Raw genomic sequence first — 21,923 nt, 5'->3', positions numbered from 1 at the left:
AAAAAGAAAAAGGTATACAAAATCCTTGGGCTTCTCCTCTGTATCGTCATTTGTGTTGTTTTGTGGTATCATCAGTATTCAGAACAGCTCAAGAGAACTCATGTTTGGAGTATTTCTTTAGGGAAATGGAGGCATACTTGGGGTGGGCTATATGTTTCTAAAATGCTGCCATTTACTGTTTTAGGGCACTTTTCCAAACACAGGAGCCAGGATTATGTTGTTTACCGGGGGTCCCCCCACCCAAGGGCCTGGCATGGTTGTTGGAGATGAATTAAAGGTCCCTATTCGTTCCTGGCATGATATTGAGAAAGATAATGCACGTTTCATGAAAAAGGCGACCAAGGTAGGTGCTCCTGGATACAGGCTGCAGTTGTGGTATCCCAGTGCTGGGTTAAGGTGCTCTGGAGTGACAGCTGCTTTGCTGAGGCCATGCTTCCTAGTCAGCAAGTTGCTCTTGCTTGACCTTCCACATCTTGGCTGCTGTTAAATTTCTGTCCCAGCTCTGAGACCTTAGAGTGGATGGCCTTAAAACTGCTAACAGTGTTTTGAGATTGAAAATCGTATTTTTATTTTATTTGGATGTTATAGAGAAAACTGTCTCCATATTCCTGTATTTGATTACATTTTTTTATATAGTGATTTATACGTAGTGAATGATGTTGCTGTTTCATGAAGATAGTTATTCTCTCTTCACAGCACTATGAGATGCTTGCTAATCGAGCTGCTACAAATGGTCACTGCATTGATATTTATGCTTGTGCCCTTGATCAGACTGGACTTTTGGAGATGAAGTGTTGTGCAAATCTTACTGGGTATGTTGACAGCGAACACCTGGGAAAAGTGAGAGTGTTAAGGAAAGAGAAATGGGTGATGGAACCATTGGAATGGGAAAGGCTGACTTAGATAAGCTTTCACATAGCTCCAGGTTGTGGCTTCAGTCTCTGGGGTGGGTGTGTGGGCCTCTGGGAGGAGGAAGCAGTGATTAGCAGGAGATCCCAAGGGTTCAGTATGAACAAGTCCTATTAGAGTAACTTCATTTCTTCTTTAGAATTGTTAGAGATACCAGGGCAAGAAAGAAAGCAAGCATGGAGTATGTGGCCTTCAGCACAGCACTTCCTTGTGAGAAGGGGGGAAATAAGGTCTGAATGCCAGAGCAACTTGGGACTCTTTCCCTGGTTTAGTGACCATACATCATAACTAACACTGAGCAGACACTCAGGCTGGAGGGTGCATTGCGGGGTGTGCTTAGAGCCTAAGTCTGTGTTGTGAGCACATGTCATCATGTAGAGTGGTGGTTCTCAAAAGTGCAGTGGCACCTGGCCAGGAACCTTTGGGACTCATGGGGCCTATTGGAAATGTACATCCTTGGGCCTCGCCCCAGGCCTCCTCAATCAGAAGCTCTGAGGGTACAGCCTTTCAGTCAGTTTTAACAAGCTCTCTGAGGGATTCTGTTGCATGTGAAAGTGTGAGAACCACTGATGTGCAGCCCTGGTCTGAAGCCAGCTACACGTCAGAATCACCCAGGGAACTTTAAAAACTCCCCTTGCTTTGGGTCTTGTTCCCAGAGATTCTGATTTAATTAGCATGGGATGTGGCCTGGGCATCCATATTTTTTAAAGTTCCTTGAGCGTTTAATGGAGCAGAGCTTGAGAACCACTGTTGTGGACCTTCAGTGCTCAAAGTGTGGCCGAGCACAGGCAGCGTCAGCCTCGTGTGAGAGCTTGTTAGAAACAAGCATCTTGAGCCTAACCCTAGACCTGTTGAATCAAAACTTGCATCTGAACAAAATCCCAGGTGATTTATATGCGCAGAACAGTGTAAGAAGCACTGGTAGAGAGCTGTGGGATGGGCCTGAGATTCTGAGTTTCTAACAAGCTCCCAGGTGGTGCTGCTGGTCCTCACTGAGTAAAGGAGGGGAGGGTAGAAGATAGAACCCACGTCACCTGAAACTGTCCTGGAGAGCAACAGACGTCTTAGGTGAGAGAGTCCCAGTGATGCTCACATAGCTATATCCGTGAGCCTCGTTTAATAAGGTGAACTCCTATCACTGCCCTCTAGGAATTCTTGTCTTGGAGCATCAACAGAACAGCTTTAGTGTATTTGTGAACATTCCCAAGTTTATATGCCTGAGTTTGTGTGTGTGTATCTTTCCTCTGTGGAGAGGGACCATCACTTCCATCAGATTTTTAGTGAGGTCTTTGACTCCTGAATGACTTACTATTATGGTCATATCACCTGTTGCACAAATATGATATGAGGGAAGAGTGTTAGCAGTAACATTACCAGAAGCAGACTTCAGAGGTTTTAGTTGATACCTAAAGGTGAGCCAGCTGTTTGGGATGAATTCCAGCAAAGACAAGATGATCCTAAGCTGTGTTACAGGAGTCGATTATCTTCCAAGAAGATCATAGTCTTGGTTTCCTTGGTGCTAGTCACACCTTAGCAGATTATATCATGTTCTGCTCTGAGCATTTCAGCTTAAAAGGATGTATAGATGAACTGGGGATGTTCAAAGGGGAGCAGTAAGAGTAGTGGAGAGTACTTGAAACTATGTCATATGGAGAATGATTGAAGGGTCTGGAAGATATTACACTGAAGACAGATGGGTGTGAGAACTATATTTTGCAATTGAAGGCCTGTTCTCTGGAGAAGGAATCAAATTTGTTCTGTATGTGACCAAAGGGCAGAACTAGAACCAGTGGTGAAAGCTGCTGGGAAACAGAATTTCACTGAGTATAAAGGACGGCCTATCGTAACAGTCAGCACTGTCCAAGCATCGAATGGACTGCCTCTAGAGGGCGTAAGCTTCAGATGCTGGAGGAGTTCAAGTCTAATCAGGATGATAACCTGGCAGGTATGTTGTAGAGGGTGGGTGTGAGTCAGGATAGGTTTATGTGAATGTGATAGAAATCCCAAAACAGGTTTCTTTCTCTCATTAGAGGTAGGCAGCCAGGGCTGGTATATTGATTTTGTCATCATCAGGAGCTGAAGCTCCACCCGTGCTGCTTCCTTGACCTTGCTGTGCCAGCTTTGGTTCACATTGGTTGCTGGCTCTAGCTATGTCATAGCAGCAGGAAGGAGGAAGGAGGAAGGAGGAAGGGTCTGAGAAGGATATGCCCCTTTCCATAAGAATGCCCCCCCCACACAGGGATGGTTCAGCATCTGCAGATCAATCAACATGATACACCACATCAACAAATTGAGAAATAAAAACCACATGATCATCTCAATAGATGCAGAGAAAGCATTTGACAAGATCCAACAGCCATTTATGATAAAAACTCTGAACAAAATGGGGATAGAAGGAAATTACCTCAACATAATAAAGGCCATATATGGCAAACCCACAGCCAACATCATACTCAATGGGCAAAAATTGAGCACCATCCCCCTGAAAACAGGAACAAGACAAGGATGCCCTCTGTCACCACTCTTATTCAACATAGTACTGGAAGTTTTGCCAGAGCAATTAGGCAAGAGAAAGGAATAAAAGGAATCTAAATAGGGAGAAAAGAAGTGAAGCTCTTGCTGTTTGCAGACGACATGATCTTATATATGTAGAAAACCCCAGAGAATCCATTGGAAAACTTTTAGAAATAATCAACAACTATGGCAAAGTTGCAGGGTATGAAATCAACTTACATAAATCGTTGGCATTTCTATACTCTAATAACAAACTAACAGAAAAAGAACTCATGAACACAATACCATCAAACACAATCGCAACAAAAAGAATAAAATACCTTGGGGTGAATTTAACTAAGGAAGTGAAAGGCCTATGCAACGAAAACTACAAGACTTTCCTGAAAGATATTGATGATGACATAAAGAGATGGAAAGACCTTCCATGCACATGGATTGGAAGAATAAACATAGTTAAAATGTCCATACTACCTAAAGCAATCTACAGATTCAATGCAATCGCAATCAGAATCCCAGTGACATTCTTTACAGAAATAGAACAAAGAATCCTAAAATTCATATGAGGCAACAAAAGACCCCGAATTGCTAAAGCAGTCCTGAGAAAGAACAACAAAGCTGGAGGCATCACAGTCCCTGACTTCAAAGCATACTATGAAACTACAGTAATCAAAACAGCATGGTATTGGTACAAAAACAGGTGCACAGATCAATGGAACAGAATTGAAAGCCAAGAAATAAAACCACACATCTATGGACAGCTAATATTTGACAAAGGAGCTGAGGGCATACAATGGAGAAGAGAAAGTCTTTTCAACAAATGGTGCTGGGAAACTTGGAAAGCCACATGTAAAAGAATGAAAATTGACCATTCTTTTTCACCATTCACAAAAATAAACTCAAAATGGATCAAAGACCTAAAGGTGAGATCTGAAACCATAAGACTTCTGGAAGAGAATATAGGCAGTACACTCTTTGACATCAGTATTAAAAGGATCTTTTCAGACACCATGGCTTCTCAGACAAGGGAAACAATAGAAAGAATAAGCAAATAGGCCTTCATCAAACTAAAGAGCTTCTTCAAGGCAAGGGAAAACAGGATTGAAACAAAAAAACAACCCACTAGTTGGGAAAAAATATTTACAAGTTATTTATCCATCAAAAGGTTAATCTCCATAATATATAAAGAACTCACACAGCTCAACAAAAAAAAAATCAAACAACCTGATCAAAAAATGGGCAGGGGACATGAACACACATTTCTCCAAAGAAGATATACGGATAGCCAATAGACACATGAAAAGATGCTCCTCATCACTGATCATCAGGGAAATGCAAATCAAAACTACGCTAAGATATCACCTTACACCCATTAGAATGGCAAAAATAACCAAAACAAAAAGTGACAAATGTTGGAGAGATTGTGGAGAAAAAGGAACCCTCATACACCGTTGATGGGAATGCAAACTGATGCAGCCACTATGGAAAACAGTATGGAGATTTCTCAAAAAATTAAAAATAGAGATACCATATGACCCAGCCATCCCACTATTGGTATCTATCCAAAGAACTTGAAGTCAGCAATTCCAAAAGTCCCATGCATCCCTGTTTCATTGCAGCATTATTTACAATAGCCACGACGTGGAAGCAACCTAAGTGCCCATCAACTGATGCTTGGGTAAAGAAGATATGGCATATCTATATCTATATCTATATCTATATATAATGGAATACTGCTCAGCCATAAAAAGAATACTATATAATGAATAAAAATAAAAATATATATAATGGAATACTACTCGGCCATAAAAAAGGATAAGATCATCCCATTCACAACAACATGGATGAACCTTGAGGGAATTATGTTAAGTGAAATAAGCCAGATAGAGAAAGACAATCTGTATGACTCCACTCATATGTGGAAGTTAAACATGTAGACAAAGAGAACAGATTAGTGGCTACCAGGGGAAAGGAGGGGTGGAGGGTGGGCACAAAGGGTGAAGTGGTGCGCCTACACCACGACTTACAAACAATAATGTACAACCGAAATTTCACAAGGTTGTAAACTATCATAAACTCAATAAAATTTTTTAAAAACGGATGCCCCCCCACAAATCACAAAGGCCATTCCCAAAAGGCAAAGCTGAGTCACACAGCTACATGCAAAGCAGGCTGAGAAATAGAATCCTTATTCCAGGAAACCATGGACCCATGACTAAGGAAAGTGGGAATGGTGGGTATTTGGGGCCAGATAGCCATCTGTGTCTCTGGAGGCGTCAGGCACTCAGAGAGCTCGATCAGATGATCTTTCTTGTGTTCTTCCCAATTCTGAGATCCTGTTTGATGATCAGTGGCTGGATACATAACTTGTATCAAGCTGTGCTCATCTGCCCAAATATGTGAAATGCTGAAATTTTGAACAGTATTTTCCTCTGACCTCAAAACAGGGATGAATATAGATATTCATAAACTAGAATAAATAATTCATGCAGAGCCAAAGATTCAATGTTTTGAGACAGTGAATTAACCTGAAAAGGATTTCCCACAGGCCTGGGTATTTTCCCATACCAAATAACATGTGAGAGGAGTTGGCAAGCATTTTCTCAGTAGATCACCTTTAAATCTATGGGTTTATTGGTAAAAGGTTTTTTGGTTTTGGGGGGTTTTTTTGAAATAATTATAGATTCACAAGAAATTGCGAAAATAGTACAAAGAGGCCCATCCATACTCCTCATCTACCGACTCCCAGTGGTAACATCTTACAGAAATATAGTACAATGTCAAATCCAGGAAATTGACATTGGTATTATACAGTTAACGATATTACAGACCTTACTTGGATTTCACCTGTTTTTACATGCACTCTTTTTTTATATGTTGTATATATGGTTCTTTGAGATTTCGTCTCTATAGATTTATATAACCACCACAGTGATCAAAATATAGAAGTTTCACAGTCTTCTGTGTTTAATGTTTTAAAAATACTCTTTCCTGGGGCTGGCCCCGTGGCCGAGTGGTTAAGTTCGCGCGCTCCGCTGCAGGCGGCCCAGTGTTTCGTCGGTTCGAATCCTGGGCGCGGACATGGCACTGCTCGTCAGACCACGCTGAGGCAGCGTCCCACATGCCACAACTAGAGGAACCACAATGAAGAATCACAACTATGTACCGGGGGGCTTTGGGGAGAAAAAGGAAAAAATAAAATCTTTAAAAAAAAAAAAAATAAATAAAAAAATACTCTTTCCTAAGTACAAATTGAACTTGTTTTCCATTTAAGTCAGTCAACAGCACCTTTATGGACATGGTCTCTTGTTCTCTAAGTTATTGTTCGTGAATACTGAGGAAGCATCTGAATGACTTTCAGTCATCTGAAACGTTCACTTTCTTTTTCCTTTTTTATTTCATAGAGGCCACATGGTGATGGGAGATTCTTTCAACACTTCTCTCTTCAAACAGACATTCCAAAGAATTTTCAGTAAAGATTTTAATGGGAATTTCCGAATGGCATTTGGTGCTACTTTGGAAGTAAAGGTACTGTAGATTTCTAAAGCTTCAGTAGAAGAATACTGTTTGTACTTATTTAGTCGTCAGGTTTTCAGAACCTTCAGCCTGCTGGACACAGGCATCTAAAGGCAAATTAAAAGGTTCCCAGCAAAATATTCCAACAAAGTGTATTCTTTCTGTTGCTTCTCAAAGATGACCTGTATATTTATTAATGTTCTAAACAGAGAGTTGTCTGGTTCCCTTGCAGCCTCTGCTCTGCCCTGCTCTAGGACAGCAGGCCTTAGAAGGGGTGGTGGGCCGAGCAAAGAGGCAGCCACACAGTGTGGAGCGTCCACCCAGCCATTGATATCGGCCACGCATTCACAGAACCATGGTTTATATTTAGTGCCTGCCTGCAGACTAGCCAGAGCATTCCGGAGTAGTGCAGCATTGCGAGTTTGGGTTTTGTTTTTCCACGTAGGGACTAATAGCTCTATACACTTGATTTTGAGTCCTTGAGAAAATATTAAAAGGGGCCATTAGAAAATATGATTGGAATTATTACTTTGAGAATTAGAGATAATCATTAGCTCATCTAGGTTAAACTTTAAACAACATTCTCAAATGTTTGAGATTCTTTTTAAAAAGATGAAGAGGAACAGACCTTGCTAAAGTGGATTCAGATTTTAAAATCTAAGTATGTTGGCTTTGTCCTTATGTTGGAGTTCATGAATTAAGTATTTTTGAAACAATACAGAGCAGTATAATCACTGATTAGAAATTATAGGTAATTGTGACTGGGTGCATGGGATTGGAAAAGAATGTAGTATTGTTGGTAAAATTGTTATCTTCTATGTGTAAATTTCAGAGTTGAGAAAGTTGAAAATGCTGCATCATCATTGGAACAAAGATAATGCACGTTCTAAAGGAGGGTTTTATTTAAGTGTTATTCAGTTCACAGTGGCCCTGGAAAAGCTTGTAAGAGTATTTGTGTACTTTCATCCATACGATTTTCTCTTCGTGGAATGATAACGCTGTCGTTTTTCTTTGAGTTTTATTCGTATCCTTCATGAGAGGGTGGGTCTCAGTGATTTTTAACTTTATCCTCTTATCTAACTCTGTTCTAGACCTCTCGGGAACTGAAGATTGCAGGAGCCATTGGTCCTTGTGTATCTCTGAATGTGAAAGGACCGTGTGTGTCAGAAAATGTAAGAAAAATTCCTCCATCCCCTCACCTGCTATGCCCAGGGATTTAACCTGTTAGGAATGTCAGAATGGGAAGACCTTGTATTGTGTCACGTCTCGGGATATGTCTGTGGTGAGGGGAGAAGGGCTAACTCTTACTAATGGGACCATAACTCTGAGATGTGGTGTCATTTCTATCTGTCCATCTATCTAAATGGTCAGAGAGGAGAAACCTGAGGCTCAGAAAGGTTGAGTATCTTGCTCAAGGTCAGAGCTGACATAGAGGAGTTTGAGTACAGGTTCCCCTGACCCCACTACCCTGCTTGTATTGCTGTGGCAGTGAGCCACAAGGCATTCTGTTCAGCACAAGGCAGGCATTCAGCAAAATCCTTCAGTAATAAACCTGTGTGCTTATTACCCTTAAGGGTGATAGCTTTGTCTCACTTCTCAGAGACAATTTTGAGTTGGTTGGGCAGTAGATGACACTGTTGTGTATGCGGACGTCTGTGTTCTTTGAGGATATGTGAACGAAGTTTAGTTATCAGTGGGTGGTGAGGTGGCTTTGCTGATGGCCCACTTCCTCTGATTATACTTGAGCTGCCAGGAGACAAATAGTGTGGTCCTGTAGGGCCTGTCCAGGGTGGCTCTGGGCTCGGATTATCATAGTCCTTCCCTCATTGTCATGTTCAATGAGCGGGTGGACTGTGGAACCAGAGGTGGATTCAGGGTGTGGTTCTGCCACTGCTAGCCACGTGGCCTGGACAAGGTATTTAATCACTCTGAGATATAATGTCTTTAGCTGGGAATGGAGGTCGTCACAGTACCTTACTTTATAGCACTACTGGGAGGATTAAACGAGTTAGTTCTGGTAAAACAGAACAGATCCTGGCACAATTGAAGCCCACACGAGATTTCATCTTTCACATCTTCATCAGCAATGCACATTCACTTAATGACTACTTTGATTAAACTTTTGTTGAACTTATCAGAGGCAAGGTGATTTGAGAGAATATTCGTATAATCCCCTGGGTCAGGGGTGAGGCAGGTTGCTGCCTCAAAGTGCATCTGATGAGTCACTCATTACCCCAGTGTACTAAGGAACTCCTACCCCTATTTCCTGGCAGGGCTTTGGAAGGCTTCCCTGTTCAAAATATTTTCCATAAGACTTAAAATCTGCCTAAGAAGATAATTTTTTTAATTAGTACAAACTGGTTAGCTGTTCTAGGATCTGGTACGGATCAACCATGAAATTTTTAGGCAGAGGAGAGTAGAATCTTCAAACATACAGAGAAGTTTAAGGAAGAGTGTAATGGATTCCTACATACCCACCATTTAGAGTGAATACTTAACATTTTATCACAATTGCTCTGTCCTCTTTTCTTGCCACATTTGCTTTATCTGATTACCATCTGTTTGCCATATTGGCTTTATCATATGTTTGCAGAAGCTTTGAAAACATGTTGTAGACGTCGTGACACTTTGTCTTTCAGTGTTTCCATATGCATCTTCTAAAAATAAGGATGTTCTCCTACCATGACATTATCATCAAACCTAAAAAAAACAATAATTTTCTAATATCTAGTCATATTCTTTCCCTAATTTCTCCCCAAATGCCCTTTCTGGCTGTTTTATCCCCACTCTAACTAGCATTGCATTTGTGTTTAACTTGTTTCTACTTCCCTATATTCCTGTGAAGTGGAAGTTAGATTAGTGATGAGATTCAGGTTAAACCTTTCTGTCCACCATACTTCCTGAGTGATCTGTGTTCGTCATGCTGTGTTTGATCAAAAGGCAATGCTGTCTGGTCATCCTGTGTTAGAGGTACTGAGTTAGATTGTGTGGTGATGGTGATGACTGCCCCTGATCCTCCCTTTATAAGGGCACTTTTCCTTTTTGCTGTTAGTAAGAAAGCTGTTGAACGAGATTGTAGCACAATGTGAATATCTTGTTTGCCAACAGCCTTTCACCTGATGGTTTTAGCATCCATGGGTCATCCTTACTTGAATCAGTATATTTCATTAGGGATTGTAAAATGGTGATTTCCTAATTCTATCTTTACGGTTCCTCTGATAAAGTCAGGGTAAATGCTTATGTAAGGGGTTTGTGTATTAGTGAGTGTGTACTTTTGCGGCTCTGGAGGGTTTGTGGCCACAGTTGGGCATTGGTGCTATAGGGGAGGAAAAATTTTCTTTTTCTTCTACTCATCTTAGTGTCATTGGCTAGGGCCCTTCAAATTAGACTGACAAAAGACAGGTTAACAAGAGAAAAACAAACAGAAGTTTATTAACACATACATCATGCATATATACATCGCTCATACATTCTCAGTGATAAGTAACTCAAAGGGGTGATTAGAACTTCAGGTTATGTAGCATCTTAACAGAAGAACAATAAATTTGTAGAAAAGTGATAAGACAAAGGAAAGGGACTTTGAGCTTCCAGGGCTGGTAAATTCTGGGAAAGTAGATAAATGGGGGAAACGACAGTAGTCCCCCCTCATCTGTGAGGGGTACGTTCCAAGACCCCCAGTGGATGCCTGAAACTGAGGCTAGTACCGAACCCAATATATACTATGTTTTGATCTATACATGCATGTTTGAGGTGCAACAGCAAAACTAGGACAAATTTCTTTCTCCTTCACAATTTCACGAATAGAAGATTCATTCTTACCATAGATCTTAGCAGCCTCAGCATATGAGTTTTTTATTTCCTTGTTTAAGTCAAGAATTCCACCTTTTCACTTAAGGGAAGCACTTTATGGCTTCTGTTTGGCGTATCTGAGTTGCCAGCATCACTACTCTTGCACTTTGGGGCCATTATTAGGTAAAATAAGGGTTACTTGAACACAAGTGCTGCAGTACTGCAACAGTCGGTTTGATAACTGAGATGGCTACTAAGTGACTAGTGGGTGGGGAGCGTCTACAGTGTGGATAATGCTGGGTAAAGGGATGAGTCACATCCCAAGTGGGACAGAGCAGAATGGCACAAGATTTCATCACACTGCTCAGAACAGTGTGTAATTTAAAGCTTAAGAATTGTTTTTTTCTGCAATTTCCCATTTAATAATTTTGGACTGAGGTTGACCATAGGTAGCTGAAACCATGGATAAGTGGGGACTGCTGTAATTTAGGATAAGGAGTGTTTTAGCAAGGTTTGTCATAGAGGTTCTTGACCTTCCGGCAGATGTCATCTGCTTCTTTTAGAAAGGGCCACTAAGAGGAAAGGTAAGCGCCTACCAATCCATCCGTCTCACAATCTTGCTTAAGAAATACTGGTAAAACAGAGTGTCCTCCCCACTTTCCACTTTAGAGCTGCTATGTGATTTCACCTAAGAATCTTCCCTTTCCCCTCTGACCATCACGTTCCTGAGATTGCCAGTTCTGTGGCCAGGTACATAGGCTCCTGGTGTGGCTTTGTAGAGACCAGACTGGTGTCAGCTGTACTCAGCTGACAGTGTACCGTCTGGGTGGATTCAGAGTAACATAGCAGAAATAGCGTTACTCTCGTAATACGTAACCACGTTACTTTCTAAGCACAGTATTCTGCGTTTTGATGAGGTGTTTTAAGATATGTAATGCTTGCTCTCTCTATAATGGTAGAATGGATGTTTCAGAGTCTAGTAATCTTCTTGGTGATTCTAGGTATTTTTAACAACTGCCACCTTTTCTTCTACATGTCATGGTTAAAACAGTGATTCTCTTCACATTTTTGTGAACCTCATATATATCTCACTGGAGCCATTCGACTAGTCAATAAAAACCAGCCTTCATACCACCAAAATCTCAGTTCTCTTACCAAGAATTTATATGTAGCTTTTGAGTAAAGGAATTGCATTAAAAAGTCATGCTTAGTAGCTAATGTTCTGTAGCTATGTCTTGTTCTAATAATAATGATGAAAGAAGTGCATAAAACTTTCAAGCTAAGCAGATAATTCTTTTTCTTTTCTACTGTTTATTTCTTCCTTAACGGTGAGTTGATTCTTTCAGTTGACTTCAGTGTTATGTACCAGGTGTGTGTATATATGTGTGTGTGTATATGGAGAGAGAGAGATCTCAGTGATGTAATGAAAGTTGATCTCTGAGTGCAACATAAAAAGCTTAATTTTAAAGTATTGTAATAAAAGTTAAACTTTATTCTCGTCCATAATTGCACTTTTTGCAGTGAAATTTAAAATTTTCATTTGGAATGGGATATTCTAAGCCTACCCTTCTCAGAGCCAGTACTTTTATCAGCACTTCACCACAGGAGTAGCTTTTTAGTTTAGTTTTTTTTTTTTAATTCCTATTCTCACCCCTAGGAACTTGGTGTCGGTGGCACGAGTCAGTGGAAAATCTGTGGCCTGGATCCCACATCTACGCTCGGCATCTACTTTGAAGTAGTCAATCAGGTGAGTTGGATTTCTTCATGAATAGTCATGTCTCAGTGTTGTGTTTTCTGATTTATTACAATCTGGTAGTCTCTGGTTTCTTTCTCCACAAACAGGTGCCACTTTTGGCTTGTGTTTGGCCTGATATCAGTCTGGCATGATTTTTTATTCCTTCCAGGATTTGGTCAGAGTCAGACAGCAAATTGCTTTCGTCACTTTATTGTTGAACTGATAAGTTCATCAGAAGAGTAGTATCTTTTGCTAGCCATCATAATGTTGGTGAATTTTTAGATGTCAGTTCTTTCCTCAATATTTTATTTAAAAAAAATTTAAACAGAGAAAAATTAAAAGAATTGTACAGTTATCCATGTACCCACCACTTAGATTAACATTTTTCTGTATTTGCTTTGTCACGTATCTATCTATCCATCAATCCATCTTATTTTTTATGCATTTCAAAGCAAATTCCAGTCATCAGTATCTTTCATTCCTAAACACTTTAGTATGCATATCGTTATTAACTTGAGTCAGTATTTTTTTGAATATGATTCTTTTTCTTGGAGGAAAAAGTTGCATACAGTGAAATGCCCAGATTTTAAGTGTACCATTCAAAATGCATCAAGAACCTTACTTTCATGGCTGTCAGTCATTTTAGGAAGAGTACAGTGGGCTCTGTGACTGTGTTTGAGTTCACGCCTGTGATAGTAATAATGTGTATGGCCTCTCGCCCTGCAGCACAATGCCCCGATCCCCCAAGGAGGCAGAGGTGCCATCCAGTTTGTCACGCAGTATCAACACTCCAGCACCCAGAGACGCATCCGCGTGACCACCGTGGCCCGAAAGTGAGCAGTCCCAGTTTCCTTTCTGTTGCCACTGACTGATGTTTTTCCTATGAAGAGATAATTTAACATCTGTTAGTTTAAACTTTATAATTCCATTGAATAGTTCTCACCAATCCTCACTGGCTCATTTGATCAGAGAAGGAGGAAGAGAAAGAGGCATTGTTGGCTAACCTAGTTAGGCCTACAGGCACTTGCCCAGGAGAGTTATGTCTCAGTAGGAATAAGTTGATTAAAAATTATTTTTGTGGGGCCCACACAGTGGCTCAGCAGTTAAGTTCACACGTTCCACTTCGGCAGCCTGAGGTTCACTGGTTCAGATCCCGGGTGTGGTCGTGGCATTGCTTGGCAAGCCATGCTGTGGTAGGCGTCCCACATATAAAGTAGAGGAAGATGGGCATGGATGTTAGCTCAGGGCCAGTCTTCCTCAGCAAAAAGAGGAGGATTGGCAGCAGATGTTAGCTCAGGGCTAATCTTCCTCAAAAAAAAAAATTATTTTTGTTTTTTATTACTATGTTTATCAGATAAGTAACCCTTAAACATATTCTCCTTGTAAAAGATTCAAGCAGCACTTAAGTATATAAGGAATAGGTCTCTTTACTCACTCTCCACAGAGGTAAAATGCTCTTACTATACTGGCACTTAACTTCAGAATCCCATTTCTGTGCATTTATATGTATATATTTTATACATGTATGGCTTACATTAATGTGTTCAGAAGCTTTTCTCAATAATATGTCAAGAACATCTTCCACGTTGATTCATATAAGCCTCTATCTCATTCATTTTAATGGCTGCATAGTGTTGAATGGTATGGATGAGATGTACCACTTCTCTATTAAAGAACATGTTAGGTCCTATCTTCCTTCTAACAGTGCTGCATTCATATTTTTGAGGGCTTTGTGTACATGAGTGTTTCTTTCCAGCCACTGCATAGAAGTGGAAATTTGGTTACTGCAAAACTACTCTCCTAAGAAGCTCATTTGTATTCTTACCAATAGTGTAAGGAGACTGTCCTGTCTTCTCATTAATAATGGATATATGTCAATCTTTAACATGCAAATATGGAGCAGTTTGTTACTCTTATATGTATTTTCCCATTTATCAATGGGTTGAGTACTTCTCATGTTTATTGACCATATGTATTCCTTTGATAGCCTTTGCCCAGTTTGTAAAACCTGTTTCTTTTTCTTGTTTATTGATTTGCAGGGGCTCTTTATGTATTTTGGATATGATTATTGTTCATTGCTCGTATCTATTCCTGGTCTATCTGTTGTGTTTTAGTTTTGTTCATAGTGGCTTTATTTGTCTGGAAAAGTTGTATATGTGCTAATTCTTTCTACCATGGGTATTGCTGGGAACTTGCTTTGTGAATTTGTAAACATTTAGATTTTTGTAAGATTGACCTAGAACAAGGAACACTGGCTGGAGACTTAGGTACCTTTGGGGTATCTGCTTTCATCATGTCAGGGGGAGCGTTGGGAAGTTCTCTATAATTTTTCTTTTGTTCTTATAGCCTTCAGAGGTCACATGAGGGTAAATGAAAATGTATGTAAAGCTCCAGTGATTCCTTACTGACAATGCAGTTTGAATCTTTGTTGTCTTAGATGAGAGAACAGGATGTCTGTTTCTTTGTCTTAATGGAGGGCTTGCTTTCTGGTTTCTCCTGAAAGTAAGCCTGGCACTAACTCTGGAACTGTCAGTTGGGCAGATGCGCAGAGTCACCTCAGGCACATAGAAGCAGCATTTGACCAGGAGGCTGCAGCAGTCTTGATGGCACGGCTGGGAGTGTTCCGAGCGGAATCGGAGGAGGGGCCCGATGTACTCCGGTGGCTGGACCGACAGCTCATCAGGCTGGTAAGTTACAGTGGCACGAAGTTTAGTCTTGGTCTCTGCTGTACTTTTGAGGAAACTGTCACTTAGACCTATTATTTTATGTAGTCGGTCAACAAGAATTTGTCTGTTGCTTACCTTATGCCAAACAGTAGACATCTTGAGAAGGATATAAAAGAAATGTTAAATATGCATTTTCCCCTCAAGGGCTTATGTTACAGTTGTGGAGAAACAAAATGCACAGGACATTTAGAGAATATGCAAGTCTGTGTATGTTAAGAGTTGATTTAGCTAAGTCACTGTGAATACTGTGGTCCTATATTTTTTCCTCCAGATATTGGAGATTATTTTTGGAAATAGAGGTCCATGGCCCAGTGAGTGTAGGGAGATGACTAATGTGTTAATTTTGGGTCTAACCAGGAGAGAAAAACCACATAGTAGTTTAAACAAGAGAAGTTTTATATAAAGAATTACTATCACAATAGGGAATTAGAATAATGAGGGTTTGGTTAGTAAGAAGTAAAGAGAATTTTAAAGAATATAGGAATAGCGGATACAAGGGGCAGCTACCACTCCTAGGCTGAGATAGAATACTGAGATAGAAGAGCCCCCTTTCCTCCCAGGATCTAGAAGGTGAGAAGGTGTGACCATAGCTCACTGAGTCTCTCTTGGCAGAGTTGTTGCGGTGTTATGCCAGAGGAACTTGATAGAAATCACCCTCTAGAACTGGATGAAAATCCATCCTCTGGGGTGCCAAAGAAAACCGTTCACAGGGCAGTACCTCACCACAGGCACATGGGGTGCGGGGATAGCTGCTGGAGCCTGCGCCCCAGGAGCTCAGCGCCGGGGAAGCCACAGGCGCCACTGCTGAGTGAGCACACTGGAACCTGGAAGCAAACCCTTGCCTCCAGCCCCCTCTACGGGCAAAGCTTACCGTGCTGCCAGCTGGCAAAGGAAAAATATTTAAAGGACCTAGATCCATTTCACAACAGGCAAAAAGGGTGAATTTGGAGCTACAAAGCAATAAATCAATAATACCTTACAGTCTTACCGTCTTGGAAATTCATAGCATGTATTCGTGATCAAAGGCCCTGAAAAGCCTAGTAAGGAAACCTACGTAGCTTTGTTTAGCCCCATGTGTGTTCTTGCTATCCTGTGGAACCATTTTTTCCGAGGATGTCAACATTTGAAACACAATTTGAAAACTGAGCAAAGTCCAAGTGGTTGGCAAAGGCTCTGTGTGGGAAGCGAGCCTTGAATCAAGTCTTCTTAGAAAGAGTGGGATAATGGGGGAGGAGAAGATAAGGCTTGCCAAGTGGAGGGCCCAGCGTGAGCAAGCCTACAGGATGGATGTAGCTGTGCATTTTGGCTTAGGCTGGGACACTGGAGTGACCACTGTCACAGGAGGCCAGGTTGTACAGTGGGCAGAGTGGCAGCGAAGGTGCGGCTTGATTGTGGAATGCCTTAATTTTAAAGTTAAGTCACTGTCTTAACATTAGTGAAAGGAGGGGACTTATGCAAGATTCTTAAGCAGAGATGTGACATCAGCATGATGCGTGTGTTTACATTGCCTTATAAGATAAATTGGAGGGTGAAAAGGCTGCTGGTAGGGAGAAGACCAGTGGAGATTTTGCAGGCTCAAGGGAGCTGAGACCAGGGTGTGGGCAGTAGAATTGAGGAGGGAGAAGGTTTGGAATCAGGACGTTTGCTGAAAGAAGAATTGATAAAACTTGGTTAAATTATATGTGGAATCAAAAACCAAAAAATCGGCATTGATTCAAGTTCCAAGTGTGGGTCACTGCAAGCATGATGGAGAGGTAGGAAATGGGAAAGGAGAAGGAAGAAGGTGAATCTTTTCTTTTTAATGTAATAGTTTAATTCATTTTGAATGGGACCTTGCAAAAGTATATCCACAGGAAGCTGTCCTGTCATCAGATGGAAGTCCTGACAGGAGCTCAGGTCAGAGGTTGGCATGGGACATGGGGAGGGATTTGGATGACATGGATCTGGCTCTAGTGTTTGTAACCAAAGCAGTAAGGCTGGGAGCAGAGGGCCAAGAACTGACCTCTGAGGAACCCACAGTTAGGAGGAAGTAGCAAGATGAGGGGCCGTTGAAGAAGGCAGAGAAGTATTGGTTGGAGAGGTGATGAGAAATTGGAAAGTGCTGTTTTAGCGGCTGAAGGAGAGACTTTGAAGAAGCTTGGGGAGTCTCCTGGCTTGTGGTGGTAGGTGGTAGCGGAGAACTGCAGGGACATCGGATTGGGTAGGGTAATTGTCACAGAGGGGCTTTCTTTAAGTGGTGAACAGTTCACTTCTCTAGCGACCAGAAGAAATGTGTGAAATAAAGGCAGGAAGGGAAGACATCTTCAGAAATTCGCCTTTGAAAGAAGGAAGGAAATTGAGTTGTGGAATGATAAAACTTCAGGGCTTGTCTATAATTGCTAGTGTTTCAGTCTTCAAGCGTTTTCTTGTGGAAGAGGCTCCTGAGAGCTCTTAGCCTCTCACCAGTCAGAGTGGTCCTCGGCCAGCATCGCCTGGGAGTGGGTTAGAAATGCAGGGTTTCAGCCCCTTCTCAGATCCGCTGAATCAGACTCTGCATTTCATAGCACCCTGGGTGATGTGTCTGCCCGTCCATGCCTGAGAAGTGCTGGTTTGGGACTCACAGGCAGTTAGTGGCAGAGTTGAGATTGGAATGTAGCCCTCCTACTCCAAGGATTTTTCCAGGTGACGCTAACTTAGATTTGTTTTTTCTTCTGCTGTTTTCTTTCGACAGTGTCAGAAGTTTGGACAGTATAACAAAGAAGACCCCACTTCTTTTAGGTTATCAGATTCCTTCTCTCTATATCCTCAGGTAAGTAATATATGTTTTTAGATGGCTAAAAAGAATAAATTGTGGAAGAAATAAAACCCACTGCTGTCGGGGTAAAGTGAAGCCTTGGTATATTTTGAGACTCAGTCTATAGGTGATGAAGGTTGTTCAGTTCAAGACAGATACTGTGGGGCCGGCCCGGTGGCCGAGTGGTTAGGTTCACACGCTCTGCTTCGGCGGCACAGGGTTTCACTGGTTTGGATCTTGGTTGCGGACTGGCACCGCTCATCAGGCCATGCTGAGGTGGCGTCCCGTGTGTCACAACTAGAAGGACCAACAACTAGAATATACAAATATGTACTGGGGAGATTTGGGGAGAAGAAGAAGAAGAAAAAAGACAAATACTGCGTCTGTGTGTGTGACTGTGCCTGAGCCCTATGGACGACAGAGGTGACATCAGAGACTAGAAAATAAGTGCATGAACTTTTATGACAATTCAAAACAGGACCATTGCCTTGAGGCTACAACAGAATCTCTAATTCACAGTTCTGGGTGGACAGTCAGCTACCTCAGTGGCAAATCAAGAAAATGAAGCACACCTGAAGATGACTATATCAAAATGAGACCATAGTTAATGTGGTGAATATTTAATGATATTCTGTAGTTGTTATGCTGCAACATAACCAGGAATCGACAGTAATAAGCAGCTCCTCTAAGTAACTGCACCATGTGTGAACCAGGCACTTGGGAGCCGTTGGACGAGGGAAAGGAGGGAGAGAAGTAGATGGAGCATGAGGCTGCTGGCAGCGATCTGAGTTTTTACCTTTTCTGAACCTTTGTCCTCATCTGTAAATGAGGAAACTAGAGCTGAGCTCAGTGGGCGGCTGTGGGGACTGCACGAGTGGAGGCTGCTCAAGTGTTCAGCGTGGGCCCAGCACCTCTTCAGTGGTTAGTAAATGTGAGCCAACTCCGTGGCTGGGGCCTGGGACTTTCAGGCTGGACCATTCACAGGTACAGCTTTCCCAGAAATGAAAGCAAACAACTTTTTTCCCCTTCCCTTAGAGATTCCTTAATGAGGACTAAGTAGAAAGAAGCAAACTCATTTTTAAATTAACTTGTGAGGACTTAGATATCCAGATGTGTATTATCCTTTCAAGTACTCAATTTGGAAAGTGGACACAGGTTTCAGTCATGAACTTGTATAGCTTGGACTCTTAGGCTTAAATGGAGCCTGGAAGGTCACCTCACTCCACCACCAGCCTACTATGGGGCTCTGCGGCCTTGACGTGTGCCCCACTTTCCCGTGCCCAGCAGTTGAGGCTGTAGGTATTGTGGAAAGAGCCCTGCGCTGGCCAGAGTCGGGCTGAGTTCCAGCGCTGGCTCTTCTGCTCCTGGTCTTGGGTGAGGTCTTGAGGCCCTGTGAACTTCGGTTTCCTCGTTAGAAGGAAGGTGTTGGTCTGAACAAGTGGTCTGCAGTCTTTTTGATGCCGTGGAATTGTTTCTTTGAGAAGACCCTCTCAAAGCCAACATATAAAGCAGACTCAGTGCTGCTTTGGTTGTGCTCTCACACAACACACTGAGTCCCACCCCAGCACCCTCCAACATCCCACCTCCTGGGGCCATAAGGATCCACTAAGACTCTGAAGAGCACAGTGTGAAAACCACCGAGTGAGGTGGTTTCTAAGATTCCTTCTGTCGAGGCATCTAGGATAGGAGTCAAGAGCCCAGTCTCTGGAGCTGGATGACCTGGATTAGAGTCCAGCTCTGCCACTCAGTAGCAGGTGGCCTTGGGCAAGTTGCCTACCCCTCATTTTCCTTACCTGTAGACGAGAGATGGTACCAGAGCTTATCTGAAGGATTAAATCCTTGTCAAGTCGTTGTGCCTTGCACATAGGATACATTGAATGTCAGCCATAATTACTGTTTAGGAACCTATGATTCAATATTTGGAGTCTCAGGAAGCTTTCTACTTCTCAAGGCAGCTCATTTGCATGTGCTGGCAACTCTTTAGAGTGAGCTAAAACTCTGCCCTCTGCCTTTTAATCCTCAGGGTAAAGAACATACCTCTAGCGTCATCTCTTGGCCCTTTCTTCCTTACACACCTCACTCCAACGTACTAGTCTGTGTCCTGAGCTCTCTAGCTTCTCATCTCTTGCTTCCTCGTGCACATATTTCAGACCCCAATGGCTTTGGGAAGTCTCTGACACCCCCCCCCCCCCCCATAGCACTGCTTTGCTTTACCGTGACTCATAACACGCTGCCCCAAGTGTGCCTTTCCCCCCAGACTGTGACCTCTTCAGAGCACGTGTTCTGTCTCTGCAGCCTAGCACCGTGACTCCAGAAATAAGTGCAAGTTTGCCTTTTCCCTTTTGTGTGGAAACTTTGACATATCCAGAGGGCCTCCCCCTTTTTTAAAAATAATGTTTATTTCTGATTGTGGTGAAAAACACATAAAACTTCCAATCTTAACTATTTTTAAGTGTGCAGTTCAGTAGTGTTAAGTATACAGTCATGTGGTGTTTGACGACGGGGATACGTTCTGAGAAATGCGTCGTTAGGTGATTTCATTGTTGTGGGAACATCATAGAGTGTACTCACACCAACCTGGATGGTACAGCCTGCTGCACACCTCGGCCGTATGGTACTAGTCTTGTGGGACCACCATCAAATGCGTGGTCTGTTGTTGACGAAAATGTTATGCGTTGCCCGACTATATTCATATTGTTGTGCAGCAGATCTCCAGAACTTTTTCATCCTGCAAAACTGAAATTCTATGCCCATTGAACAACTCTCCATTTCTCTCTTTCCCCAGCCTCTGCTCCTACCATTTTACCTTCTGTTCATATGAACCCAGAGGCCTTTTTCTTAAAGTCTGGGTCCTCCCGTTTCAGAGACCTAAGGCAGGTCTACTCTGGTGTCTAAGAAGCCTATAGCTATATGCGTTTGTCTTTTTTCTCTGTAAATGCAGTTCATGTTCCATCTTAGAAGATCTCCATTTCTTCAAGTGTTTAACAACAGTCCTGACGAGTCGTCATATTATAGACACCACTTTGCCCGACAGGATCTAACCCAGTCCCTCATCATGATCCAGCCCATTCTTTACTCCTATTCGTTTCATGGACCACCAGAGGTAAGGTTTTACGTGAATGCTGTTCTCAGAATTGGAATCTCATAATCTGTATTATTTTTTCTAGCCAATTTTCTCTAGAGCAGAGCTGTAAAACCTTCCAGTCTTTATAGTAATTTAACATTGTTTCTGAGTATTAAAAAATATGCATATGAAAAAGTCACAGGACATGTAAAGCTATTATTTGTGGAAGGCAGGACTACATGTAAAAAATTTTTAAAAATACATGGGTACTTCTTTTTCAATGTGTTCATATACTTTAAACCAGTAATCCCATGTCTTGTATTATAACTGAAGGAAATACTCTTGTATTCAGAAAAGGCTTTGTTCAAAGAAATAGTAAATGAACTATTATAGTAGAAAATTAGAAGACAACCCAAATGTTCAGTAGTAGGAAAATAAATAAGTAATGTAAGAATTAGTCACAAAGTTTATGTAACATAATAAAACAGATAAACCCTTATGTTAAAATATTACGTGAAAAAAATCAAAATAGAAACCTTACTAAATTGTTTTTTTTAAAGCCTGTAAGAATTAAAAACCATATGGAAATAAACCAAAATACCAATATTTATTGTGCTTGGATACAAAATCTTCAAACTTTCTTTAAGTATAAATTACTTTTTATTACCTTTTTTTATATGAAATAAAAATCATAATAAAATGTATTTTGTAGTAAACTTTTAAAACTTATTAAAAGCTGTTCTTTGTTATGTAGGCATCTCTCTTACCTGTCATCTACAGCTGTAGTAGATTTGAGATAATGTGTGTCTGATAGATAAAATACATTCCTAGCATAAAACTGAGAATGTTGGTACTTATTTCTGCTTCCTAGAGCAAAAGGTATGACTAATCTCACTTCCC

General features: G+C 41.5%; 1 protein-coding gene across 2 annotated transcripts in view; it reads left to right on the top strand.

The window, feature by feature from the left end:
* The window catches only part of SEC23B (SEC23 homolog B, COPII coat complex component), a 43,367-nt gene that overhangs the window by 10,072 nt on the left and 11,372 nt on the right, over positions 1-21,923 (top strand). For both annotated transcript variants that reach the window (XM_046679183.1, XM_046679184.1), the window contains 9 exons: positions 185-343; positions 697-812; positions 6,825-6,948; positions 8,028-8,108; positions 12,383-12,472; positions 13,187-13,293; positions 14,994-15,147; positions 17,897-17,974; positions 20,901-21,062. In XM_046679183.1, coding sequence (XP_046535139.1) covers positions 185-343; positions 697-812; positions 6,825-6,948; positions 8,028-8,108; positions 12,383-12,472; positions 13,187-13,293; positions 14,994-15,147; positions 17,897-17,974; positions 20,901-21,062 — 1,071 coding nt within the window. The remainder of the gene's footprint in view (positions 1-184; positions 344-696; positions 813-6,824; positions 6,949-8,027; positions 8,109-12,382; positions 12,473-13,186; positions 13,294-14,993; positions 15,148-17,896; positions 17,975-20,900; positions 21,063-21,923) is intronic.

Source organism: Equus quagga, chromosome 12, assembly GCF_021613505.1.
Source record: "Equus quagga isolate Etosha38 chromosome 12, UCLA_HA_Equagga_1.0, whole genome shotgun sequence".
Taxonomy (NCBI): Eukaryota; Metazoa; Chordata; class Mammalia; order Perissodactyla; family Equidae; genus Equus; species Equus quagga.
This window is presented reverse-complemented; position numbering and strand designations above follow the sequence as displayed.